This window comes from Parasteatoda tepidariorum, chromosome 5, assembly GCF_982258835.1.
Source record: "Parasteatoda tepidariorum strain Cologne lab strain chromosome 5, Ptep-v5.0, whole genome shotgun sequence".
NCBI lineage: Eukaryota > Metazoa > Arthropoda > Arachnida > Araneae > Theridiidae > Parasteatoda > Parasteatoda tepidariorum.
The window spans coordinates 109212519-109224638 of NC_141759.1; the positions used below are offsets into that span (position 1 = coordinate 109212519).

The window sequence follows — 12120 nt, forward strand, 5'->3', positions numbered from 1 at the left end:
GATTGGTAGAGCGTTGAGACCATGTTTAAGTGACCGTGAGTTTGATTCCTGCCGGCGAAGACTCCCCGTTTAATAAATGTTGACTGGTGCACTTAAACACTGTTGGGTTACGAAATCCTCCATGTTTCCATAAGAAAGCAAACTTCTAGGGGAACTGAATTGGAGATAGATCATTCTCTGGTTCAGGTCAAAATTATGATTTGTGGATGGATGGATGAGTGGGTTTATCCTTTAAAAAGGCTGCGACGTGTATGAGTCTGAAGTCGCATTCTAGGCTATAGATGGTGCCACTAAAAAACAGGAAACGCACCGTCTGCTTTAAAATTCGCTTGATTTCCCAAAGCAGGCTTGCTGGTATAGGCACATGACAGCAAAGACACAAGAATGCGTGGAATGAAAGTTTCGGTGAAAGTTCGTGGTCATATTTCTTGCGTAATACGAGAAGTCGAAATCACTGATTTTGGAGCACATGTTTGGAGCTTCTCACATTGGAAACCTTCGGACGTGAACTGGTCACGCCTCTATGGACAGTAACATCCACTTCGAATTGAATTGACTTGCTCTTTGTGATTGTGATATTGTTCTCCTCACGCTGTTGTTAAACGGTCTCGATCACACACAACGGGGGTCTGTACACACTGCTAATGTAAATACAGAAGCAACAGCTCGCACAACAGGGATCTTAATACAGCTCGCACTGCTCAAAGTCCTGTGGTCTTAATAAAGCTCTCCCAACCTCTCGCAAAAACAGCAAGGGATCATATAGTGATATCCATTAATTGGATTTAATCACAGATAAAATTCTTGTGGGGGTAATGGAAAAAAACTACCACTACGTTTTTTTCAATTCCAATTCAGAACTCTGCTGTCGTGTAATTCAAAAAAATAAGTGCTTTACGATAGATTCCGAGAAAAGAGACTTGACAACTTTTTTCTTTCTATTGCTAATGCTATGAACGCTAAAATACAGGGTCAGTACCGTTTTTACAAACTGCTTAAAGGTGCTTATTTTTAATTTCCGTTTTTCAAAAGCCCTGAAAGGTTTTTTTTTTTTTTCTCATTGGCTGTTTTTTTTTTTTTTCATAGATAGTTCAATAGATTTTTCTTTACCGCGTTGACTTTCGCCTCGAATTATACAGAAAGACATGATTCTATTAAAGTTACAATTCATTCAACCCCAGTCTTTTTCGGCGTACCGTCAGTCCGTAGCTTATGTAAACGCCAATCGTTTCACATGTTTGATGAAATACTTGCGGGTCCGCATGTGCGTGTACTGAGCTGGATTCAGTGGGGAAGATTTGTGCCCTCTCATGTGCAACTCTGCTGCATTTTGGTAGAGATTCTCAATTTCAGACTTCATTTTCCGCCTTCTGAAATCGAACTGAAAAATCTCTCGAATTTTCACTAATTTCGGGAACCAACTAAACATAGTTAAAAAAATCTCTCTAATAGCGATAGAAAATTTTATTTCTCTTCTTAATCTCATCGTTGGTCACGTGCTATCATCTTCGTCACTGCCAAGCTAAATGCCTTCTCGAGATATTCTATCTTTAGATCAGTACAATAATCTTTGAACTTGACTTGGGGTTCATTCACTAATTACGTATTTTTATTAGGTCCCCCGAGTAGTCAAGAATTCCAAGGCTTCATCACCTCAAAATTTCCATCTCCCTTTTATTCATTAAATTTGTGAGTTAGGTAAATTGAGAATTTCAAGCATAATATTTTTACTTTAGGGACCGTCCACCAATTGCATAAATTTTTTTGCAAACTTTTATTGTACTTTATTCCCTTTTTTTTTGCTTATTACTTTTTTGTTAATTATTATATTATTACTTTTAAAATTGTCACTTCTAAGTTGTTTTATGATATAACTATATAATATTTAGAGCCAAGGTATGAAAGAAGCATTAAGTGTGGGGCTTTTATGTTTTAAATGCTGCAAAAATCTTATGTTTAGTTATGTAAAAAATAAAATCAGATTTTCCCTTCCAAAAAACTGTAATTCATATCTTAATGATTTTATTTAAAAGCAGTTGAAATAAAAAAATAAATTTTCTCAAATATGTTAAATATTAAGAATGTAGGGTAAAAATGTTTAGCTTCAATACTCATTGTGTTTAAATTTCAAAATTATTATCATTTTTTTTTAACATTTTATTAAAGAAATTTAAATTCTGCACCAAGTAACAAAGAATAATAAAAGTTTTTAGAAGTTATTCACTAATTTACTTTTGTAATATGAATTTTTTTTAGTTTGCTTAATTTTTTAGATATCTGTGCAAATTCGGTATGATTAATAATATTAATCTTGTTAATATTTTGTGGAATATGTTTTTATAAATAATTTTTATTTGAATCTAAAAATTTATATATTGTCGTTCTTTCGAAATATTTATCTAATTAAATTTTGAAAGAAAATTTTTTTTTACAATGTTTAAATCAGAAAGAAGATAGTTTTAATTAAATTTAGAACTTTCTTCCCTGTTATCCCTTTGAAAGTTTTTCCTCAAAATTGTAAGTTTTTCAATGTTTTTATTTTATTTTTTAATTTTATTCATAACTTTCAAAATTAATGAATTATTAAAAAACAGATTAAAAAAAGAAATGTATTTTTAAAATGAGACTATATTTACTTATTACTTTGCAATTTTTACTTTACGCTTTTGTAACCGTATGTTCTTTGTCCAAGTAGTCACCCACCCTCACACTGACCGCAGCCAGTGATGAGCAGCCACTTCGGTGATCTGCTGGGAACCGTGTCTTAACGATCAGTCCACAAATTTTAATAATAATTAGAAAGTAATGGGGTAGACAATAGTATACAATAAATGTAGAATTCAAGAAGTAGAAATAACCGCTTAAAATTCGTAACACTGTTACTAATCCATATGCAAAGAGATATCTAGAAAATTAAATAATTTTAAGATACACTATTAAGATTGATTTTATTAATTTGAGATGTAGCTCTATTATGGACATTTATATAAGTCTCAGGCATAATCTAGTTCAAAATGATAAGGAAGAGCAAGAATTATTTGATCATGAAGACCCAGAAAATGTGAGTAAATATCATGGGGCCGACCTTGCCCTCTCTTACATGCTCGTTCAACTTAGTTTTTTGGCCCTTTTTTTTTCATATTATCAAACCCTTTCATTAGTATTAGATTTTTCCGTGTAAAATTTCGTAATCATATCTGACGCCCCAAAACTATTAAGGTCCCCCGTAAGGTACTCTCATTTCCCCCCTCTTATTTTGTCTTTACATTAATGATATCCCCCGACCCCGGGTTTCAAATTTCGTGTAACTGCATTTTACCCATTCAAGGGAATTATCAAAAATCATAAAGGATCTCCAAAATTACTTAGACGATTTGATGCTTTGGCTCGTTGATTGGATTTTTTGCTTTGTGACTTATAATCTCTTTTCTAGTTGTATTTGCTTAGGCATCTCGCTTTTAATGATCTTATCGAATGGGTGTTTTTAATTTTAAAACTTAAATTTTAATTTTTAGCATCGTTATTCTATTTTGAACTTTTACTTCAATATAATAACTAAGTCATTAAAAATCTTTGATTTCTGGGAAATGGTTTCCTGTTTTAACTAATCCTATCAATTATTTAAATATTGCTAAATATTTTTATGTATTTAAAAATTAATTTAACTTCAATGCAATTTTGTCCTAAGTACTTTAATTATTATGTAAATTTTAATTCAGCTTAAATAGGAGGTTCTGTATCCATACAAGACCCTCCGTATTTTTTTGTTCAAGTTCAATTGTAGGGGAAATTTTACATTAAGCTGGGCTTCCATACGATACTCCAGTGTCCATGCTCCACGCTTAGAATAAAGTTATTTATTCTTGTTTCTGCTCTTTTTTGAGATGTTCATTTAATGGTTCGCTGTACGCTTTTATCTTACCCCGTATAAACTTTGAATTCCAAAAAAACTGAAAAGTCACAGAAAACAAGTAAGCTAAAAGCTTAAAAATATTTTCGTGCAATCTTTCGTAACTGATTTTAAACCAATAATTTATTTTTACCATTTTTGAAGTATCTTAAATATTTATTCAGTAACAAAGTAAACAAGGAATTTACTCTGGTAGAAATTATTAATACAAACGATTATAAAACTGGACAACTATATATCAACCGGATTAATTATCGTCAAATTTGTAATCGAAGGAACAATTAAAAATTCTAAAGATGTTGAAAAACTTCCACTATTGTTTTTAATTGCAGTGGTTACCTTTTGTTTGATATTTACCGAAATATCGCTCAATCCAGAAACAGAAGCATTTATTTTTTCCTTTTTCAACATTAAGTTATTAGCTAAATTTTGTTTACAGAAAGAAAGATGAGAAGCGGAATCCAAAATCGCTCTGCATGGATAATAGTCTCCCAATTCATTTCTAATATAAACAACTGCAGTAGGCAAGAGAATATTTTGTTTCTTTTTTGATACTAAATAATTAGAAAAAGTGTTTGAATGTTCTTGTGGGAATGAATCATGCACTTGCGAGACAGTTGTTTGATCGGCGCATGGCATCGTAGAAACTGAAGAGGTAGGAGGCGGGGAAGAAATCTCATAAATATGCAGTAAAGTGTTATGGCGTTTTTTACAAACGAAGCAAGAATTATTCGATTTACAGTCTTTAACTTTGTGATTATTCTTTAAGCAATTAATACACAAATTTAATCGTTTTATTTCATTAAATCTATCCGAAACCTTCATATTTTGAAAAGTATTGCACTTATAAATCATGTGTGGTAATTTACAGATTACACAAGAGTTATGATTATTATTCGAATTCAGGAAAGATTTACTCTTATTAACAGCTTGCTTATGTTTATAAATTGAAGAAGAAGCTGTTCGACTAATACTATCAAGAATTTGGCTTCTTTTTTCTAAAAATTCTAAAAACTTATCCAATTCTGATATTTTATTTGATGCGATCGTTTGTTCATATTGTTTTCTAGTTTCTCGATCTACCTTTTTCAAAATGATGTTAAGCAAAAGTATGTCAGATAAATTATTACGATCAAAATTTAGAAGCTTCAAAGCTCTGATATTTTTCTTGAAAATATCTACCATGTTTCTAATATCTCCAGCTGATTCATTTGTAAGTTTTTCAATTTCCAAAATTTGATTTATGTAAGTCTCAGTCAGGAGACGTTTATTCTCAAATCTATTTTCTAATGCTTTTAAAAGTGATTCAAAAGAATCGTCAACAGTTTCGAGACGTTTAGCGTCGCCCAGCAATGACGCTTTCAAATAATGCAGTTTTTGAGAGTCATTTAAATCATTGTTTTTAGTTATACTGTTATCAAATTGCGATTTAAAATTGGGCCATTCGTCAAATTTACCATGAAATACCGGTAGTGGTATCTCGGGTAGTTTAATTTCTAGTTTTGTTTTCGAATCAGCCTGAGATATTTCATTTTCACAATTAATTATTGAAGGTTTAATTATCAAAGAGTTAAGAATATCTTTAATTCTTACCTCCAGAGCTTCGAGTCTGTCTACTGTTCCCTCCAAGTCCGTTTCTACTTCAGTTACCTCAGGGTCAGTTATGTCTTTTAGCCCATAATAATGCTCCTTTAATTCATCAACTTTTTTATACAATTGTTCCACATGCTTCAGCTTGACCTCTAATTCAGTATGGTTATGTTCCTTCGTCTGGTCAATGTATGTTTCTAGCTTTGTTATGGTACCTTTGACGGCACGCTTCGATCTATTTAGTTTTTCTTTTTCCATCTCTGGTTGTTACGGATCACTAATCTTCGATACTAAATAATTGATTTCTACGCTGGTTCGTTTGTTAACAAATGATTAAAATAGATATGGACTGTATCTAAGATTTTATTATGATTGGTGCTACGAGCACGCTCATGCTATAATAGCAACAACTAATTTTCAACTGATTAGGGTTACAACAAAACGGTGGCGAGGATGCTGAAACAAAGATGCCAAGTTGGCGCTATATTTCTGAGATATTGAACAGTTACATATTGATCAATTATCCCTTGTTAAAAGTTTAAAATTATACTATCATTAATTTTACTTAGTATTAAATTCTTCTAGCCTTTTTCTTATTACAGGAATAATAAAAGTACAATCAGTATTGTTGCAAGTAGGGTGTCAGCATTTTAAAATGCATATTTATCAACTAGCTATAATTTAATAAAATTTCAAGCCATATCTGTTAAATATGATACTGCAGATAAGATACTGTGAAATTTTTATTTCAAAATTAGTTCCGTATAAGTTATATTTTCTTACATTATTTAGATTTTGTAATTTTTTCAAGAACATAAATATTTAATAAACATAGAATGAATATTCACCAACTAGCTTAAATAATTAAGTAATTTCAAGCGAGATCTGTATATTGTAAAATTTATATTTCAAAATTAGTTGCTTATAAGTTGTATTTTCCTACATTATTTAGGTTTTCTATTTTCTTCCCTAACACAACAATTAAAATGCATAGTTGGTTACTAAATTTGCTGCACATAAAATAGTCTTAACTTCTTTTTTAAGTGTATTTTTTCAATCGTCTCCTTCCTGTTTTTTAACAAAAACTCCTGTATTTTACGACTATCTCCTGTTTACCCATATATTCAGTAAGTTTCTCTGTATTTGTGGAAGAAATTTTTACAAAAAATATTTTTCAATAAAATATCTGTTGATGGCAAAAATAAAATTAAAAAATCTTTAATTTATATATTTTTGCTTATTATTTAAAAATATAAGCAAAAAAAAATCTTCTTTAGATTAAGATTTATTTATATATTTTTTACTTAGCATAATGTAAGTGTTTATATTATTTCCAATTTTGAATTTCTCTTTTTGACTTACATGATTATGCATGATGTATCAAAACTGTACTAGTAGTCTAAAAAATGTCACTAGTAAATTCTCCGTTATTTTGTTTCTCCAATGTTGACAGGTATGTGAATGCATTTATATGTTGGTCTTCTTTATATTGATTTATTAATAATATAAGTCATAATCTAGACAACTTATATTTCTGTTATTTAGCCTCTTTGCACTTTTGAGCTGGTCAATAATTAAAATTTTTGATACACAAAACACATTGTAAAGTACAAATAATATTATAATGTGTTGTGTATGAGTCAAATATCTTAAATCTCATCACCATCAGAACAGAAAGGGGGGGGAAGACAAGACAGTTTTCTGAAATACGTAGCTTTAATGTTTTTATTGTGAATAAAAACATTATTCAGTGCTAATATGCCAGAATTGAGGGTTACTCAATAATATGTTATCTCAGTAATAACGACCTCACTTTTGTATTTTACTTTTAATTAAGAATCACAATTAGGAACATAGCAGTTACTAACAAGACGATTAGATATAGAAATTTAATAAAACAATGTTAATGTTAGGTTTTACAAAGTTAAGTATAAAACTACAAGTTCTCTGGAAACATCATGCTTATTTTGCTGCTAACGACCATTGGTAGTCTTAACAGCGATAAGTTTATGTATATATTTCTTACTATGTTTATTTATTAATTCAAAATATTTTTAGGGATGTATAATGTAATGAAAATTTAAATTTTCCTTTATTTAAATACTATTACTTATTACTATTACTTATTTAAATAATATTCTTTATTAAATTTTAGCATAGTGTTTTTAAAAAATGTTTGAAGCTGCTTATTTTTTATTTATGTTTTTTAAAAGCTCTTAAAGGTGCTTTTTCTATTCGGAATTTGAAAAAAGTGTTTAATTCTATCTTTTAGAAAGAGATTTTTTCTTTGCCGTGTCAATTGGGGTTTTAAATTACAAAAAAAGCATTATCTTCACAATTTTCTCTGCCTTATTTATCAGAAACTAGTAATTTTTTCATGTTTGTGTGAAGTTTTTTAAAATATTGAATTTTATGTTTATAAATTAAGAACTTTAAGCAATAGAAAAAGATTATTTTTATTATTGGACAGATCCTAATTATTATTTTTTTATAGTGACTAAAAATATTTTTGAGTGCTTGAAAAGTACTGAAAAGGTGCTTATTTTTTGTTGAGAAATCTGGCTATGCACTCTAAAATAGAATATTGTTTATGCAGGTTGATGAAATCAAAGCTTTTTATGCTGGGCATGTGTTGGGTGCAGCAATGTTTTTGATAAAAGTAGGATCACAATCTGTAGTCTACACAGTAAGTATTTTTTCTCAACTATTATCATTGTAAATAATTTATTAGAATATTGTTTCATATATTTATTTTGATTAAGCTTTTGTGTTTTTGAAGTAGGAGAAAAGCTAGGTTTTAAGTATTATTATTTTATTATTACAATCATTTTTGGAAGGTCTGTAATAAATTTAATTTATTCACATTAATTTGCATTTCTGCAACACAATACTTACCCATACTTGTCACATGTATTTCAGTTTCTTTTTTATACAGTAAAATCTACTAAGTTTGTTATGTTATGTTAAAAAATATTTTTTGATTGCTTAGAAAGTACTTAAAAGCTGCTTATTTTTTGTTGAGATATTTGGCTAAGCACTCTGTTTACTTATAGCTGTATAATAGGGGTGCACAACCTTTTTCAGTGAAGGGCCACATGCACAGCAGATTGACCAATGAAGGGCCGCATGCCAAAGTGTTTAGACCGACATATTGAAAGCAATTGTTGGTGGTGATTGTTATATAAACATCATTATTTATATAACACTAAATTCTTTTTGTCGGTTAACCTTGTAATCTCTTTGCAGAAAATACAATACTTTAAAACGTTTAAAATTAGAAAATGCAAAACTGATTACTTAAGAAGGAAAACAGAATTCGAAAATCAGAATCAATTTATCGGAAAAAAATTAGATAAATTGAAATAATTAAAAAACTATGGAAAAATTGAAATTTTTTTTATCACATTACAAAATACAAAAGTCCATTTAAACATAAATTTTAACTTTAATTTTTTTTCATAGAATTAAATTTCAAATAAATAAATATTCTAGTCATTAATATAAATTCAAGTTAAATACTTTGATTTAAAGAAAGTTTATAGGGTTAAAAATGATTAAAACTAAAACTAAACCCCTTAAGTGTAAAATAAGACTTAGCATTTATTAGGGAATGTACTTTATCTTACAGACATTTTTATTTTAAATTAATAATAAGAGGCTATGAGAGGGAAGAAAAAGAAAGAAGAAAACACATTACTAAATTTTAAGGAACTATATTCCTTAATAATAAAAAACTATTAAGATACTTGTTTACAACTTTTTATGACGAATATATTTTTAACATGACACTTACTATTTACAATTAATACACAATCAATTAACAATCAATAAAATTTACATTACTTTTCGAAACTTATCTTGATTAAATTTTTTATACAGTTAAAATTTAATGATATACAAATCATTTCCCAGCATATAATCATAAATGATATAAAATGCTCCAAGAAGATAGAAAATGGTTTAAAAAATTTCTTAATGGTTACACTGTAATTTGCAAAATTTTTGAATATTGTGATAATTTTATATACTTGAACATGTGATATTTTTTGAGCCATTAAATGAAAATGTAATGATTGTATTTAAAGACTACTCTGTAATTTTGAACAGGCCAAATTCATTCTGGAAAACAGTCTTTCGACAAAAGCTTTTGTTGTGGGTAGTACTAAACTTAGAGCAAATAACATAATCAGTTTTGGAATTTGTCCTAGATGGTGTTCTTCCTTTCTGGGTTTTTAAATCGCGGAAATACAAATATCGATGTGTTATTTTTTAATTGCTTGAATACGAATTGCTATGTGTTATTTTTTAATTGCTTGAATACGAATTGCCATGTGTGATTTTTAAATTGCGTAAATAATAAACTCGATGCTTGTTTTTCAAATCGCGTGAATACGAATCGTGTGGCTTTTAAATTGCGAAAGGACCACTCAGAACACTTGATTTTTAAAATGCATGAATATGAATCGCGATATATGGTTTTTAAAACGCGTGCGAGAAAATGCGAGAAAAGTAGCAACGGATATTTTAAACGCCAGAACACGAATCGCGATATGTGATTTTAAATCTCGTAAATACGAAACGCGATGGATTATTTTTAAATCTCGTTAATGTTAATACGAAATGCGATGCGCAATTTTCAGATAGCGTAAATACAAATTACGATGTATGACTTTTAAATTACATGTGACAACAAAAAGAATAGGTTCGATGTGTGTTGTTAAACTTGCACGTGTTCATGGGACTAAAGAATTATGCCGTTTTTTGAATTATTATTATTATTATTATTATTTTTTTTTTTTTTTTTTTGCAAAACGGACCGCGTTTCATATAAACACATCTCGGTTTTTTTTCCTGGGAAGGTGTTGATTTGGCTAAGATACGTAATTACTTTTTAAATTACGAAAAAAAATTAAAGCTGAATCGAATTTCACGAGTTGTAATATTGTGTGAAAATATCAGGTATATTCTAAATCACAAATAAAAATGCAGCAATAACGGGAAAGAAGAAAAAACACTTTCGAAAAACCTCTTAAAAAATTCGTGTTAAAATCGGTACAACGCAAATGATAAAATCGGCACAAACAGAGCACGTAAAAAATAATTATTTTAATGCGCGATTCAAAACTCGCTTGCTGTCAAAGTATTAAAAATATCATAATATTTTTAAATCACGGGGAAAACGTAATAACTACTAAAACAATAACCAAAGTACTTTAATATTTTAGATGAAATTGGAGTAAATAAAGTCCATCAAAATTTTATGTAATTTAAATGCGAGATTTGAAATTAAAATGTCGCAATAGCGTATAAAAAATATCGGTACTTTCAAAACCTTGTAGAAATGTGTAGCAATAATTTCTAAAATAATGATTGAAAAATAATTTGATTTGCGATAAAATCGTTACAATTAAGCCGTGTCAAAAAATGGTTATCTAAATGAGCGATTCTTTACTCGCGATTCTTAATAATATCGTGCTAAAATATCGAAGTTTTAAAAACCGGGCGGAAATGTGCAGCAATAACTGTTGAAGAAAGGATCTAAAGTCATTTAGATTTTCCATGAGGTTTGCACAAATAAAGCGTTTCATAACTTTCAAAAATCGCTATTTCAGAAACTACTTGAAAATGGGTAGCAATAACTACCTAAAAGTCATTGGAATCGGCACATACGAAAAGCGTCAAAAGTGGTAATTAAAATTCGTAAATCGTAATAATGATGTATTAAAAATATTGGGATTTTTAAAACTATGCTGAAATCCGTAGCGTTAACCATCGAAAAACTACATTGATTGAGATTGGGTGCGTCAAAAACTTAAAAGTGTAAATTTAAATTCCCGAATTTTTTTTATTATTTTTCAAAAACAAATATTTAATTTTTTTTTTCATTTTGTTCAGATTGCGGCCGCGGGCCGCACATCGAGGGTTGGCGGGCCGCATCTGGCCCGCGGGCCGCAGGTTGAGCACCCCTACTGTATAATATGTGTTCAAAATTTTTTTCGTATATTTAACGCATTAATTAAAACACATTTTACTTTTAGCGGTATTACTATTTCTGTGATTCTCATTTGCATTTGCTTTTTTAAACAGTTTCAGTTTGAATATTGTGAAAAATTCTGTTTAACAAAGATTCAATTTTTTTTTATTCTTTCTAAACTTTTCTTTAATTTGAATCAGGTAGAAAAGCCTATTTGACAAGGATTCTATTTTAGCAGTCTAATTTTTGTTTGTGTCTAACTCTTTTTTAATTTAAATGGTTTAGAAAAGCCTAATTTAAAAGGAATTGGTTGCAATTGATGTAAAGATAAGATACCCAGTGATGTAAAGATAAGATACACTTTGAGTCACAATCACCTGTGTCTCTGGTGTAGAAAAAATAAGAGAATCTTTTGCAGTTTTTTGAAATACAGTTTTATCCAAGGAGTATCTCGAGGATTAAAACTTTTCTAAGAAGACAACAAAAGCAGTTTTTAATTACTAACGGAATGGTAAATAGTTTCAGTAGCTTGGAAATTCTTTTTGCTGATTAATTTCTATTCACTGCAGATTTATTTCTCATGCGTCATTTCATTGCAATTGTAATACCTTTCTGTTCCAATGGTTCTAATCCCTTTTGCATGTCT

General features: G+C 29.3%; 1 protein-coding gene across 1 annotated transcript in view; it reads left to right on the plus strand.

Annotated features, from left to right (window-relative positions):
• Positions 1 to 12120, plus strand: part of LOC147809977 (ATP-binding cassette sub-family C member 9-like) — a 65131-nt gene that overhangs the window by 17685 nt on the left and 35326 nt on the right. The window contains exon 4 of the mRNA XM_087164763.1: positions 8097 to 8186. Coding sequence (XP_087020889.1) covers positions 8097 to 8186 — 90 coding nt within the window. The remainder of the gene's footprint in view (positions 1 to 8096; positions 8187 to 12120) is intronic.